Source organism: Tachyglossus aculeatus, chromosome 10, assembly GCF_015852505.1.
Source record: "Tachyglossus aculeatus isolate mTacAcu1 chromosome 10, mTacAcu1.pri, whole genome shotgun sequence".
Classification (NCBI taxonomy): Eukaryota; Metazoa; Chordata; class Mammalia; order Monotremata; family Tachyglossidae; genus Tachyglossus; species Tachyglossus aculeatus.
In genome coordinates, this window is record NC_052075.1 from 57,018,541 (window position 1) to 57,034,582 (window position 16,042).

General features: G+C 49.0%; 1 protein-coding gene across 2 annotated transcripts; it reads left to right on the forward strand.

Annotated features, from left to right (window-relative positions):
- The first annotated feature begins 1,786 nt into the window (after window positions 1–1,786).
- On the forward strand, window positions 1,787–16,042 carry PFDN5 (prefoldin subunit 5). 2 transcript variants are annotated; one of them, XM_038752798.1, is made up of 6 exons: window positions 1,787–1,890; window positions 5,693–5,745; window positions 9,061–9,092; window positions 11,554–11,628; window positions 11,717–11,822; window positions 15,849–16,042. In XM_038752798.1, the coding sequence occupies exons 1-6, from the start codon at window positions 1,819–1,821 to the stop codon at window positions 15,976–15,978; spliced, it is 468 nt and encodes a 155-aa protein (XP_038608726.1). In that variant the 5' UTR covers window positions 1,787–1,818; the 3' UTR covers window positions 15,979–16,042. The 2 variants fall into 2 exon arrangements, with proteins under 2 accessions (XP_038608726.1, XP_038608725.1); XM_038752797.1 differs by having other exon boundaries at window positions 5,693–5,795; window positions 15,849–16,041.

Below are 16,042 nucleotides of genomic sequence, written 5' to 3' on the forward strand. Positions count from 1 at the left end.
CCTGCCCCTCTTCGTTTTTCCGCACATATTTAAATCCACGCCCCGTTTTTTAATGTAAATCGTGTCCGGAAGCCAACCGGGCTCCGGTTAATAAAGTTATTAGCCAAACCGGCTCCGGTTAATCAATCAATCGTATTTATGGAGCGCTTACTGTGTGCAGAGCACTGCACTAAGCGCCTGGGAAGTCCAAGTTGGCAACATATAGAGACAGTCCCTACCCAACAGTGGGCTCACAGTCTAAAAGAATAAAGTTATCAGCCAAACCCTCTGCTGCCGGCGAGCTGCTTTGGGACAAGAAGCGGTGTGGCGCAGTGGAAAGAGCCCGGGCTTTGGGGTCAGTCAATCAATCGTATTTATTGAGCGCTTACTGTGTGCAGAGCACTGTACTAAGCGCTTGGGAAGTCCAAGTTGGCAACATATAGAGACAGTCCCTACCCAACAGTGGGCTCACAGTCTAAAAGGGGGAGACAGACAACAAAACCAAACATACTAACAAAATAATAAAATAGAGGGTCAGAGGTCATGGATTCAAATCCCGGCTCCTGGGTGACTTTGGGCAAGTCACTTCTCTGGGCCTCAGTTCCCTCATCTGTAAAATGGGGATGAAGACTGGGAGCCCCCTGTGGGACAACCTGATTGCCTTGTAACCTCCCCAGCGCTTAGAATGGTGCTTTGCACAGAGTAAGCGCTTAATAAATGCCATCAAAAAAAAAGGGGGGGGGCGTCCCCTCCATCCCCCCTCAAACCTCCCGGATGGGGGGCTCAGGCACGGCCAACCTCACTTCGGGGTGGGCGCCCTCGTCCCGGTGGTCTCGGCAGCCCCACCCCGAGACGGGGGTTGTTCAGGTTTGTTTCAATCCCTGTTTCACACGCTTCATCATTCATTCATTCATTCATTCAGTTGTATTTATTGAGCGCTTACTGTGTGCAGAGCACTGTACTAAGCGCTTGGGAAGTCCAAGTCGGCAGCACCTAGAGACGGTCCCTACCCAACAGCGGGCTCACAGTCTGGAGGCCTTCCCAGGCTGAGCCCCCTCCTTCCTCTCCACTCATTAATTCATTCAATCATATTTATTGAGCGCTTCCTGTGTGCAGAGCACTGGACTAAGCACTTGGGAAGTCCAAGTTGGCAACATATAGAGACGGTCCCTACCCAACAGTGGGTTCACAGTCTAGAAGGGGGAGACAGAGAACAAAACCAAACATATATCCTGGCTCTGCCAGTTGTCTACTGTGTGACTTTGGGCAAGTCACTTAACTTCCCTGTGCCTCAGTTCCCTCATCTGGAAAATGGATCCTCAATAAATCTGTACAAACATATATACATCTATACAGGTGATGTGGGGAAGGGAAGGAGGTAAGATGGGGGGGATGGAGAGGGGGGCTCAATCAATCAATCAATTGTATTTATTGAGCGCTTACTATGTGCAGAGCACTGTACTAAGCGCTTGGGAAGTACAAATTGGCAACATATAGAGACAGTCCCTACCCAACAGTGGGCTCACGGTCTAAAAGAGTGGGCTCAGTCTGGGAAGGCCTCCTGGAGGAGGTGAGCTCTCAGCAGAGCACTTCCGGGAGCGCGCACCACCGAGCGGGGAGGGGCTAGAGCGCCTCCGGGTAACTTCCGGGAGCGCGTACTACCGAGCGGGGAGGGGCCAGAGCGCCCCCGGGTAGCTTCCGGTCCTGCGCACTGCCGATTGGGGGGGGAAGAGAGGGCTTTCGGGCCGGCGCACCAGCGAGTGGGGAGGAGGGGCTAGAGCGTCCCCTTCCGGCTTCCGGTCCCGCGCGTCCCCTTCCTCCCGGCGGTTCGGCGGAGCCATGGCGCAGGCGGTGAACATCACTGAGTTGACGCTGCCGCAGCTGGAGCTGCTCAAGGGACAGTTGGACCAGGTCTCGCCCGTCCCCCCCATCCCCCCCCTCCATCCCCCCCTCAGTGCTACTTATTGAGCGCCCACTGGGTGCAGAGCACTGGGCTCAGCCCTTGGGAGAGTCCACTACAACAGGGTAACAATGATAATTAATAACAATAATGATGATGGCATTTATTAAGCGCTGACTATGTGCCAGGTACTCTTCTAAGCGCCGGGGGAGATACAAGGTAATCGCCATCGATCCCTCAGTGCTATTTATTGAGCGCTCACTGGGTGCAGAGCACTGGGCTCAGCCCTTGGGAGAGTCCAGTACAACAGGGTAACAATCATAATTAATAATAATGATGATGGCTTTTATTAAGCGCTTACTATATGCCAAGCACTGTTCTAAGCACCGGGGGAGATACAAGGTAATCGCCATCGATCCCTCAGTGCTATTTATTGAGCGCCCACTGGGTGCAGAGCACTGGGCTCAGCCCTTGGGAGAGTCCACTACAACAGGGTAACAATGACAATTAATAATAATAACAATGATGGCATTTATTAAGCGCTTACTATGTGCCAGGCACTGTTCTAAGCGCCGGGGGAGATACAAGGTAATCGCCAGCGATCCCTCAGTGCTATTTATTGAGCGCTCACTGGGTGCAGAGCACTGGGCTCAGCCCTTGGGAGAGTCCAATACAACAGGGTAATAATAATAATAATAGTAGCAATGATGACTTTTATTAAGCGCTTACTATACACCAAGCACTGTTCTAAGTGCCGGGGGAGATACTGAGTAATCTCCATCGATCACTCAGTGCTATTTATTGAGCGCTCACTGGGTGCTGAGCACTGGGCTCAGCCCTTGGGAGAGTCCACTACAACAGGGTAACAATGACTATTAATAACAGTAATGATGATGGCATTTATTAAGCGCTTACTATGTGCCAGGCACTGTTCTAAGCACCGGGGGAGATACAAGGTAATCGCCATCGATCCCTCAGTGCTATTTATTGAGTGCTCACTGGGTGCAGAGCACTGCGCTCAGCCCTTGGGAGAGTCCAGTACAACAGGGTAATAATAATAATAATGGTAGAAGTGATGATATTTATTAAGTGCTTACTATGCACCAAGCACTGTTCTAAGTGCCCGGGGAGATACGGAATAATCGCCATCGATCACTCAGTGCTATTTATTGAGCGCTCACTGGGTGCAGAGCACTGGGCTTAGCCCTTGGGAGAGTCCAGTACAACAGTGTAACTATGACAATTAATAATAATAATGATGATGGCATTTATTAAGCGCTTACTGTGCGCCAGGCACTGTTCTAAGCGCCGGGGGAGATACAAGGTAATCGCCAGCGATCCCTCAGTGCTGTTTATTGAGCGCTCACTGGGTGCAGAGCACTGCACTCAACCCTTGGGAGAGTCCAATGCAACAGGGTAATAATAATAATAATAGTAGCAATGATGACTTTTATTAAGCGCTTACTATACACCAAGCACTGTTCTAAGTGCCGGGGGAGATACTGAGTAATCTCCATCGATCACTCAGTGCTATTTATTGAGCGCTCACTGGGTGCTGAGCACTGGGCTCAGCCCTTGGGAGAGTCCACTACAACAGGGTAACAATGACAATTAATAATAATAATGATGATGGTTTTTATTAAGCGCTTACTATGTGCCAAGCACTGTTCTGAGCGCCGGGGGGAGATACAAGGTAATCGCCATCGATCCCTCAGTGCCATTTATTGAGCACTCACTGGGTGCAGAGCACTGCACTCAGCCCTTGGGAGAGTCCAATATAGCAGGGTAATAATAGTAGTAGTAATGATGCCATTTATTAAGTGCTTACTATGTGCCAAGCACTGTTCTAAGCGCTGGGGAAGCAAGGAAATCGCCACGGATCACTCAGTGCTATTTATTGAGCGCTCACTTGGTGCAGAGCACTGGGCTCAGTCCTTGGGAGAGTCCAATACAACAGGGTAATAATAATAATAATAATAATAGTAGTAGTAGTAGTAGTAGTAGTAGTAATGATGGCATTTATTAAGTGCTTACTATGTGCCAAGCACTGTTCTGAGTGCCAGGGGAGATACAAGGTAATCGCCATTGATCACTCAGTGCTATTTAATGAGCGCTCACTTGGTGCAGAGCACTGGGCTCAGCCCTTGGGAGAGTCCAATACAACAGGGTAAAAACAATAATAATAGTAGTAGTAATGATGGCATTTATTAAGCACTTACTGTGTGCCAAGCACTGTTCTAAGCGCCGGGGGAGACACAAGGTAACCGCCATCGATGTCGTGTTGCCAACTTGTACTTCCCAAGCGCTTAGTCCAGCGCTCTGCACCCAGTAAGCGCTCAATAAATACGATTGATTGATTGATTGATCGATCGATCGCTCAACATCTAGAGCCGGTCCCTTCCCGACAACGGGCTCGCAGTCTAGAAGGGGGAGACGGACGACACAACGAAACGTGTGGACGGGTGGCAAGTCATCAGAATAAATAGAATTAAAGCTAAGCGCACGTCATTAACACAATAAATAGAATAGTCAATACGGACAAGTCCAATAAATAGAGAAATAAATCCGTCCAAACAGATACAAGTGTATATATTTATTACTCTATTTATCTATTTATTTTACTTGTACATATCTGTTCTATTTATTTTATTTTGTTAGTATGTTTGGTTTTGTTCTCCGTCTCCCCCTTTTAGACTGTGAGCCCACTGTCGGGTAGGGACTGTCTCCGTATGTTGCTCAAGCGCTCAATAAAATATAAGCGCTCAATAAATACTTTTGATTGATTGATTGATCGATCGCTCAACATCTAGAGCCGGTCCCTCCCCGACAGCGGGCTCGCAGTCTAGAAGGGGGAGACGGACGACACAACGAAACGTGTGGACGGGTGGCAAGTCATCAGAATAAATAGAATTAAAGCTAAGCGCACGTCATTAACACAATAAATAGAAGAGTCAATACGGACAAGTCCAATAAATAGAGAAATAAATCCGTCCAAACAGATACAAGTGTATATATTTATTACTCTATTTATTTTACTTGTACATATCTATTCTATTTATTTTATTTTGTTAGTATGTTTGGTTTTGTTCTCCGTCTCCCTCTTTTAGACTGTGAGCCCACTGTCGGGTAGGGACTGTCTCCGTATGTTGCTCAAGCGCTCAATAAAATATAAGCGCTCAATAAATACTTTTGATTGATTGATTGATCGATCGCTCAACATCTAGAGCCAGTCCCTCCCCGACAGCGGGCTCGCAGTCTAGAAGGGGGAGACGGGCGACACAACGAAACGTGTGGACGGGTGGCAAGTCATCAGAATAAATAGAATTAAAGCTAAGCGCTTTAACAAAATAAAGTGCCCGGCACTTAGTACAGTGCCGGGCACACAGTAAGCACTTAATAAATGTCATCATTACTACAAAACAAAACAAAATAACAAAATAAATAGAAGAGTCAATACGGACGAGTCCAATAAATAGAGAAATAAATCCGTCCAAACAGATACAAGTGTATATATTTATTACTCTATTTATCTATTTATTTTACTTGTACATGTCTATCCTATTTATTTTATTTTGTTGGTATGTTTGGTTTTGTTCCCCGTCTCCCCCTTTTAGACTGTGAGCCCACTGTCGGGTAGGGACTGTCTCCGTGTGTTGCTCAAGCGCTCAATAAAATATAAAATATATATAAAATCTAAGCGCTCAATAAATACGATTGATGATGATGATACAAGTGCAGTGGGGAGGGGAAGGAGGCGCCCACTAAAGTGGCGCCGGGCCTCGCCTAACCCCCCGGTCTCCCCTCCGTCCCCAGGAGGTAGAGTTCCTGTCGTCGTCCATCGCCCAACTCAAGGTCGTCCAAACCAAGTACGTGGAGGCCAAGGACTGCCTGAGCGTACTGAACGCCGGCAACAACGGTAACCCCCAAACGACAACACGCCGACACGGTCTCCGAGCGCTCACTACGCGCCGGGCGCCGTGCTAAGCGCCGGGAGCGGATGGGGTCGGACGCGGTCCCCGTCCCGCGTGGGGATGAGGGAACCGAGGCACGGAGAAGTTAATAATAATCGTGGCGTGTATTAAGCGCTCAGTACGTACTCGGGCGCTGTACTCATTTCCTCCCCCCGAAGGCTTTGAGAGCCGGGCCGGGGAGGGGTGATGTCTCATGTGCTTAGAACAGTAATAATAATAATAGTGATGGTATTTGTTAAGCGCTTACTGTGTGCCAAGCGCTGTTCTAAGCGCTGAATAATAATAGCTGTGGTGTTAAGCGCTCACTGTGTGCCAAGCGCTGTTCTAAACACTGAATAATAATAGTTTTGGCATTAAGCGCTTACTGTGTGCCAAGTGCTGTTTAAAGCGCTGAATAATAATAGTTATGGTATTAAGCACCTACTGTGTGCCAAGCGCTGCTCTAAACTCTGAATAATAATAGTCATGGTATTTGTTAAGCGCTTACTATGTGCCAAGCGCTGTTTTAAACTCTGAATAATAATAGTTATGGTATTTGTTAAGCGCTTACTATGTGCCAAGCGCTGTTCTAAGCACTGAATAATAATAGTTATGGTATTTGTTAGGCACTTACTATGTGCCAAGCGCTATTCTAAGCACTGAATAATAATAGTTATGGTATTTGTTAGGCACTTACTATGTGCCAAGCGATGTTCTAAGCACTGAATAATAATAATAATAATGGCATTTATTAAGCGCTTACTATGTGCAAAGCACTGTTCTAAGCGCTGAGGAGGTTACAAGGTGATCAGGTTGTCCCACGGGGGGCTCACAGTCTTCATCCCCATTTTACAGATGAGGGAACTGAGGCACAGAGAAGTTAAGTGATTTGCCCAAAGTCACACAGCTGACAATTGGCGGAGCCAGGATTTGAACCCATGACCTCTGACTCCAAAGCCCATGCTCTTTTCCACTGAGCCACGCCGCTTCTCATAATAGTTATGGTATTAAGTGCTTACTATGTGCCAAGCGCTGTTTTAAGCACTGAATAATAATAGTTATGGTATTAAGCGCTTACTATGTGCCAAGCGCTGTTCTAAACTCTGAACAATAATAGTTATGGTATTTGTTAAGCGCTTACTATGTGCCAAGCGCTGTTCTAAGCGCTGAATAATAATAGTTATGGTATCTGTTAAGCACTTACTATGTGCTAAGTGATGTTCTAAGCACTGAATAATAATAGTTATGGTATTAAGTGCTTCCTATGTGCCAAGCGCGGGTTTAAGCACTGAATAATAATAGTTACAGTATTTGTTAAGCGCTTACTATGTGTCAAGCACTGTTCTAAGCGCTGAATAATAATAGTTATGGTATTTGTTAAGCGCTTACTATGTGCCAAGCGCTGTTCTAAGCGCTGAATAATAATAGTTATGGTATTAAGTGCTTACTATGTGCCAAGCGCTGTTTTAAGCACTGAATAATAATAGTTACGGTATTAAATGCTTACTATGTGCCCAGCGCTGATTTAAGCACTGAATAATAATAGTTATGGTATTTGTTAAGCGCTTACTATGTGCCAAGTGCTGTTCTAAGCACTGAATAATAATAGTTACGGTATTAAGTGCTTACTATGTGCCCAGCGCTGTTTTAAGCACTGAATAATAATAGTTATGGTATTTTTAAGCACTTACTATATGCCAAGCGTTGTGGCTATGGTATTTGTTAGGCACTTACTATGTGCCAAGCGCTGTTTTAAGCGCTGAAAAATAATAGTTATGGTGTTTGTTAAGCACTTACTATGTGCCAAGCGCTGTTCTAAGCACTGAATAATAATAGTTATGGTATTTGTTAGGCACTTACTATGTGCCAAGCACTATTCTAAGCACTGAATAATAATAGTTATGGTATTTGTTAGGCACTATGTGCCAAGCGCTGTTTTAAGCGCAGAAAAATAATAGTTATGGTGTTTGTTAAGCACTTACTATGTGCCAAGCGCTGTTCTAAGCACTGAATAATAATAGTTATGGTATTTGTTAGGCACTTACTATGTGCCAAGCACTATTCTAAGCACTGAATAATAATAGTTATGGTATTTGTTAGGCACTATGTGCCAAGCGCTGTTTTAAGCGCTGAAAAATAATAGTTGTGGTGTTTGTTAAGCACTTACTATGTGCCAAGCGCTGTTCTAAGCACTGAATAATAATAGTTATGGTATTTGTTAAGCGCTTACTATGTGCCAAGCGCTGTTTTAAGCGCTGAAAAATAATAGTTATGGTGTTTGTTAAGCACTTTACTATGTGCCAGGCACTGTTCTAAGCGCTGAATAATAATAGTTATGGTATTAGGCACTTACTATGTGCCAAGCGCTGTTTTAAGCGCTGAAAAATAATAGTTATGGTGTTTGCTAAGCACTTACTATGTGCCAAGCACTGTTCTAAGCACTGAATAATAATAGTTATGGTATTTGTTAGGCGCTTACTATGTGCCAAGCGCTGTTTTAACCGCTGAAAAATAATAGTTATGGTGTTTAAGCACTTACTATGTGCCAAGCGCTGTTTTAAGCGCTGAAAAATAATACTTATGGTGTTTGTTAAGCACTTACTATGTGCCAAGCGCTGTTTTAAGCGCTGAAAAATAATAGTTATGGTGTTTGCTAAGCACTTACTATGTGCCAAGCACTGTTCTAAGCACTGAATAATAATAGTTATGGTATTTGTTAGGCACTTACTATGTGCCAAGCGCTGTTTTAACCGCTGAAAAATAATAGTTATGGTGTTTAAGCACTTACTATGTGCCAAGCGCTGTTTTAAGCGCTGAAAAATAATACTTATGGTGTTTGTTAAGCACTTACTATGTGCCAAGCACTGTTCTAAGCACTGGGGGGGATATGAAGGAATCAGGTTGTCCCAGGAGGGGCTCCCAGTCTTCACCCCCATTTTCCAGATGCGGGAACTGAGGCCCAGAGAAGTGAAGTGACTGGCCCAAAGTCACCCAGCTGACAGGTGGCGGAGCCGGGATTTGAACCCACGACCTCTGACTCCCGAGCCCGGGCTCTTTCCACCAAGTCCCCCCCCCCCCCCCAGTGCCTGGCGGAGGACTGTAAGTCCTGCCCCCAAAATGCCTAAATTGGGGGCCTAAATCGTCTGGGCGCTCCGGGCCGGGCTCGCTTAGAAAGCGCCCATGCCACAGTCCTCACCCCGTCCGCGCGTCCGTCTTTTTCTCTCCCCGCAGGGAAAGAACTCCTCGTTCCGCTGACCAGCTCCGTATCCTTTCCCAGCCCCCCCTCGGCCCCTCCGTTTAGTCATTCGGTCCTATTTAGTGAGCGCTTACTGGGTGCAGAGTATTGGACGCAACGCTTGGGAGAAGACCATAATACAACAGCCGCAGTCCCTGCCTGCAGTGAGCTTTATAGTCTAAGGGCAGGGGGGAGACACGTTAAATAAATATGTTACATTCATTCATTCATGCAGTCGTATTTATTAAGCGCTTACTGTGTGCAGAGCACTGTACTAAGCGCTTGGGGAATCCAAGTCGGCAACATATAGAGACGGTCCCTACCCAACAGTGGGCTCATACATGACAGTTATGGACGTAAGTGGAAAAGTCAGGCTCCCCACCACCAACTACGTGGCCCGGTACTGGGTAGGGACTGTCTCTCTAGGTTAATAATAACAATAATAATAATAATGATGATATTTATTAAGCGCTTACTATGTGCAAAGCGCCGTTCTAAGCACTAGGGAGGTTACAAAGTGATCAGGTTGTCCCACGGGGGGCTCACAGTCTTCATCCCTATTTTACAGATGAGGGAACTGAGGCCCAGAGAAGTGAAGTGACTTGCCCAAAGTCACACAGCTGACAGTTGGCGGAGCCGGGATTTGAACCCCTGACCTCTGGCTCCAAAGTCCGTGCTCTTTCCACTGAGCCATGTGTTTGTTAAGCGCTTACTATGTGCAAAGCACTGTTCTAAGCACTAGGGAGGTTACAAGGTGATCAGGTTGTCCCACGGGGGGCTCACAGTCTTCATCCCCATTTTACAGAGGAGGCAACTGAGGCCCAGAGAAGTGAAGTGACTTGCCCAAAGTCACCCAGCTGACAACTGGCGGAGCCAGGATTTGAACCCCTGACCCCTGGCTCCAAAGTCTGTGCTCTTTCCACTGGGCCACGCATTTGTTAAGCATTTATTATGTGCAAAGCACTGTTCTAAGCACTGGGGGGCATACAAGGTGATCAGGTTGTCCCACGTGGGGCTCACAGTCTTAATCCCCATTTTACAGATGAGGGAACTGAGGCCCAGAGAAGTGAAGTGACTTGCCCAGAGTCACCCAGCTGACAACTGGCGGAGCTGGGATTTGAACCCCTGACCTCTGGCTCCAAAGCCCGTGCTCTTTCCACTGAGCCACGCGTTTGTTAAGCGCTTACTATGTGCCAAGCACTGTTCTAAGCACTAGGGAGGTTACAAGGTGATCAGGTTGTCCCACGGGGGGCTCGCAGTCTTCATCCCCATTTTCAGATGAGGTAACTGAGGCACAGAGAAGTGAAGTGACTTGCCCAGAGTCACCCAGCTGACAACTGGCGGAGCCGGGATTTGAACCCCTGACCTCTGGCTCCAAAGCCCGGGCTCTTCCCACTGAGCCACGTCGCTTGCCAACTTGTACTTCCCAAGCGCTTAGTACAGCGCTCTGCACACAGTAAGTGCTCCATCAGGACGACTGAATGAATGAACCCCCTCACCTAGAGCCAGACGCACATCCACGTTAGAATGAATACTGGATCCTTTTAGACTGTGAGCCCACTGTTGGGTAGGGACCGTCTCTATATGTTGCCAACTTGTACTTCCCAAGCGCTTAGTACAGTGCTCTGCACACAGTAAGCGCTCAATAATTACGATTGATGATGATGATGATCCTGGAGGAAGGGGCAGGGCCGCAGAGGGCGAGAAGGTCCGTGGGGGCGTTCGCTCATTTCTGTCATATTTATTGAGCGCTCACTGTGTGCAGGGCGCGCTGTACTGAGCGCTTGGGAAAGGACAGTTAGCTCTCTTCCTCCCTTCAAGGCCCTGCTGAGCGCTCACCTCCTCCAGGAGGCCTTCCCAGACTGAGCCCCTTCCTTCCTCTCCCCCTCGCCCCCCTCTCCATCCCCCCATCTTACCTCCTTCCCTTCCCCACAGCACCTGTATATATGTATATATGGTTGTACATATTTATTACTCGATTTATTTATTTATTTATTTATTTATTTATTTATTACACTTGTACATGTCTATCCTATTTATTTTATTTTGTTGGTATGTTTGGTTCTGTTCTCTGTCTCCCCCTTTTAGACTGTTAGCCCACTGTTGGGTAGGGACTGTCTCTATGTGTTGCCAATTTGTACTTCCCAAGCGCTTAGTACAGTGCTCTGCACATAGTAAGCGCTCAATAAATACAATTGATTGATTGATTGATTGACAGTACAACGGTAGATACGTTCCCCCCCCCCCCACCCCGCCGCCTTGTAGACTGTGAGCCCGCTGTTGGGTCGGGACCGTCTCTAGACGTTGCCAACTCGGACTCCCCCAGGGCTCCGCACACAGTAAGCGCTCAGTAAATACGGCCGGATGAGTGAATGAGCGGGCAGTGTAGAAGACGAGCGTACGGCCTAGGGGGTCGGAGACGGTGGGGGGGCCCAGGGGGAGGGTCCCGGGCCGGGCCGGCTCCCGCCTTGACGTGGCCGCCCTCCCAGATGTACGTCCCGGGCCGACTGCAGGACGTGGGGCACGTGCTCATCGACGTGGGGACGGGCTACTACGTGGAGAAGGTGAGGGGGGGGCCGGGCTGCGGGAGGCGGGGGGAGCGCCGGGACCCCTGACCCTTGACCCCTGACCCCCGACCCCCCCCCCTCGCAGTCGGCGGGCGACGCCAAGGATTTCTTCAAGAGGAAGATCGACTTCCTCACCAAGCAGATGGAGAAGATCCAGCCCGCGCTCCAGGAGAAGCACACGATGAAGCAGGGTGAGCGGCGCTCCGGGGGGCCGGGGGGGGCTGGTCTGCCGGGTGACCTTGGGTGAGCCACTCCACTTCTCCGGGCCTCGGTTTCCCCCAGCAACGTGGCTCGGCGGGATGAGGCCGGGCTTGGGAGCCGCAGGGCGCGGGTTCTAATCCCGGCTCCGCCACTCGTCGGCTGGGTCACCTTGGGCGAGCCACTTCATCATCATCATCAATCGTATTTATCGAGCGCTTACTGTGTGCAGAGCACTGTACTAAGCGCTTGGGAAGTACAAGTTGGCAACTAATATAGAGACGGTCCCTACCCAACAGTGGGCTCACAGTCTAAAAGGGGGAGACAGAGAACAAAACCAAACATACTAACAAAATAAAATAAATAGAATAGATATGGACACTTCACTTCTCCGGGCCTCGGTTTCCCCAAGCAACGTGGCTCAGCGGGAAGAGGCCGGGCTTGGGAGCCGCAGGGCGTGGGTTCTAATCCCAGCTCCGCCACTCGTCGGCTGGGTCACCTTGGGCGAGCCACTTCATCATCATCATCAATCGTATTTATTGAGCGCTTACTGTGTGCAGAGCACTGGACTAAGCGCTTGGGAAGTGCAAGTTGGCACCATATAGAGACAGTCCCTACCCAACAGTGGGCTCACAGTCTAAATGGGGGAGACAGAGAACAAAACCAAACATACTAACAAAATAAAATAAATAGAATAGATATGGACACTTCACTTCTCCGGGCCTTGGTTTCCTCAAGCAACGTGGCTCAGCGGGAAGAGGCCGGGCTTGGGAGCCGCAGGGTGCGGGTTCTAATCCCGGCTCCGCCACTTGTCGGCTGGGTGACCTTGGGCGAGCCACTTCATCATCATCATCAATCGTATTTATTGAGCGCTTACTGTGTGCAGAGCACTGGACTAAGCGCTTGGGAAGTGCAAGTTGGCAACATCTAGAGACAGTCCCTACCCAACAGTGGGCTCACAGGCTAAAAGGGGGAGACAGAACAAAACCAAACATACTAACAAAATAAAATAAATAGAATAGATATGGACACTTCACTTCTCCGGGCCTCGGTTTCCCCAAGCAACGTGGCTCAGCGGGAAGAGGCCGGGCTTGGGAGCCGCAGGGCGTGGGTTCTAATCCCGGCTCCGCCACTCGTCGGCTGGGTGACCTTGGGCGAGCCACTTCACTTCCCCGGGCCTCGGTTTCCCCAAGCAACGTGGCTCAGCGGAAGGAGGCCGGGCTTGGGAGCCACAGGGCGCGGGTTCTAATCCCGGCTCCGCCACTCGTCGGCTGGGTCACCTTGGGCGAGCCACTTCACTTCTCCGGGCCTCGGTTTCCCCAAGCAACGTGGCTCAGCGGGAAGAGGCCGGGCTTGGGAGCCACAGGGCGCGGGTTCTAATCCCGGCTCCGCCACTTGTCGGCTGGGTGACCTTGGGCGAGCCACTTCACTTCCCCGGGCCTCGGTTTCCCCAAGCAACGTGGCTCAGCGGAAAGAGGCCGGGCTTGGGAGCCACAGGGCGTGGGTTCTAATCCCGGCTCCGCCACTCGTCGGCTGGGTCACCTTGGGCGAGCCACTTCACATCTCTGGGCCTCGGTGACCTCATCTGTCAAATGGGGATGAAGACCGGGAGCCCCCCGTGGGACAGCCCGATGACCACGTCTCTCCCCCAGTGCTTGACACCTGATGATGTGACACCTGTCTCCATGTTTTGTTGGCACATAGTGAGCGCCTAACAAATACCATCATTATTATTATTATCATCATCATTTCGTTCATTCATTCAATCGTATTTATTGAGCGCTTACTGTGCGCAGAGCACTGGACTAAGCGCTTGGGAAGTCCAAGTTGGCAACATCTAGAGACGGTCCCTACCCAACAACGGGCTTACAATCTAGAAGGGGGAGAAAGACAACAAAACAAAACATGTGGACAGGTGTCAAATCATCAGAATAAACAAAAGTAAAGCTAGAGGCAAATCATTAACAAAATAAATAGAATAGTAAATATGTACAAGTAAAATAAATAGAGTAATAAATCTGTACAAACGTATATACAGGTGCTGTGGGGAGGGGAAGGAGGAAAGGAAAAATAATCATTGAGTCTGGAAAATGGGGATTAAGACCGTGAGCCCCTTTCGGGGCAGGGATTGAGTCCAACCTGAAAATTTTGCGTCAGCGCCAACGCTCAGAGCAGTGCTTAGCACTTAGTAATAAAGTCATTCGTTAATTCAGTCGTATTTATTGAGCGCCGACTGTGTGCAGAGCACTGGACTAAGCGCTTGGGAAGTACAAGAGAAGCAGCGTGGTTCAGTGGAAAGAGCCCGGGCTTTGGAGTCAGAGGTCACGGGTTCAAATCCCGGCTCCGCCTCTTGTCAGCCGGGTGACTTTTTTAGACTGTGAGCCCACTGTTGGGTAGAGACCGTCTCTATATGTCGCCAGCTTGTACTTCCCAAGCGCTTAGTACAGTGCTCTGCACACAGTAAGCGCTCAATAGATACGATTGATTGACTTGGGGCCAGGCACTTCACTTCTCTGGGCCTCAGTTCCCTCATCCGGAAAATGGGGATGAAGACTGGGAGCCCCACGTGGGACAACCTCATCACCTTGCAACCTCCCCAGCGCTTAGAACAGTGCTTTGCGTAGAGTAAGCGCTTAATAAATGCCATCGTTATTATTATTACAAGTCAGCAACAGATCGAGCCGGTCCCTACCCAACAGCGGGCTCACGGTCTAGAAGGGGGAGACGGACGACAAAACAACACACGTGGACAGCTGTCACGTCATCAGGTGTCAAGCGCTAATAATAATAATTACGGTAGATAGTAATAGCAGTGCAAGCGCTTAGTCCAGTGCTGTGCACACAGTAAGCGCTCAGTCAATACGATTGATTGATATAAATCACCATCAATCGTATTTATTGAGCGCTTACTATGTGCAGAGTACTGGACTAAGCGCTTGGGAAGTACAAATTGGCAACATCTAGAGACAGTCCCTACCCAACAGTGGGCTCGCAGTCTAAAAGGGGGAGACAGAGAACAGAACCGAACATACTGACAAAATAAAATAAATAGAATAGATATGTACAAATAAAATAAATAGAGTAATAAATATGTACAAACATATATACAGGTGCTGTGGGGAAGGGAAGGAGGTAAGATGGGGGGGAGAGGGGGATGCTATTTAAGCACTTACATCTACTTCTCCCTTGCCTTTTTTTCCTATTTATTTGTCATTATCTGTCACCTGCCTTTCCTCTCCATCCAAACTGCTACCCCATTCCCCCTTCTAGGACTGTGAGCCCGCTGTTGGGGAGGGACCGTCTCTATATGTTGCCAACCTGGACTTCCCAAGCGCTTAGTCCAGTGCCCTGCACACAGTAAGCGCTCAATAAATACGATTGAATGATTGACTGAATGAACGAATGAACCCCATCACATAGCGACAGACACCCACGTTATTAGTATTAGCACTGTCACTATCATTAAAGGGGAGGGGAAGAGACACAGCCCCTGCCCTCGTCTCGTGGGGGGGCACAGTACACTCTCACCCCGTGGTGGTTGAACGGGACGGTCCGTGGTTAATCAATCAATCAATCATATTTATTGAGCGCTTACTGTGTGCAGGGCACTGGACTAAGCCCTTTTAGACTGTGAGCCCACTGTTGGGTAGGGACCGTCTCTATATGGTGCCAACTTGGACTTCCCAAGCGCTTAGTCCAGTGCTCTGCACACAGTAAGCGCTCAATAAATACGATTGATTGATTGGGAAGTCCAAGTTGGCAACGTATAGAGACGGTCCCTACCCAACGGTGGGCTCACCGTCTAGACGTTAAAAAGCAGCGTGGCTCAGTGGAAAGAGCACGGTCCCCCGGGGCTTCACCTTCCTCGCCCTCCCCCTGGGTGCCCCTTGGCCGGACGTCGCCCTTCATCTTGTAACCCCCCCCCCCCAGCGCTTAGAACAGTGCCTGGCACGTAGTAAGCGCTTAATAAATGCCTTCATTATTATTATTATTTTTATTATCCCGCCTTCCCCCCGCAGCCGTCATGGAGATGATGAGCCAGAAGATCCAGCAGCTGACGGCGTTGGGAGCCACGCAGGCCGGCGCTGCCAAGGCCTGACCCCGGCCGCCCGAGGACGGGCAGGAAGAAGACGCGGGCCGGGGGGATGAGGGAGGAGTGGTCCTGGCCGGGTCATTGTGTACAGACGGAATAAAGGTGCCAGCTGCGCCGCCC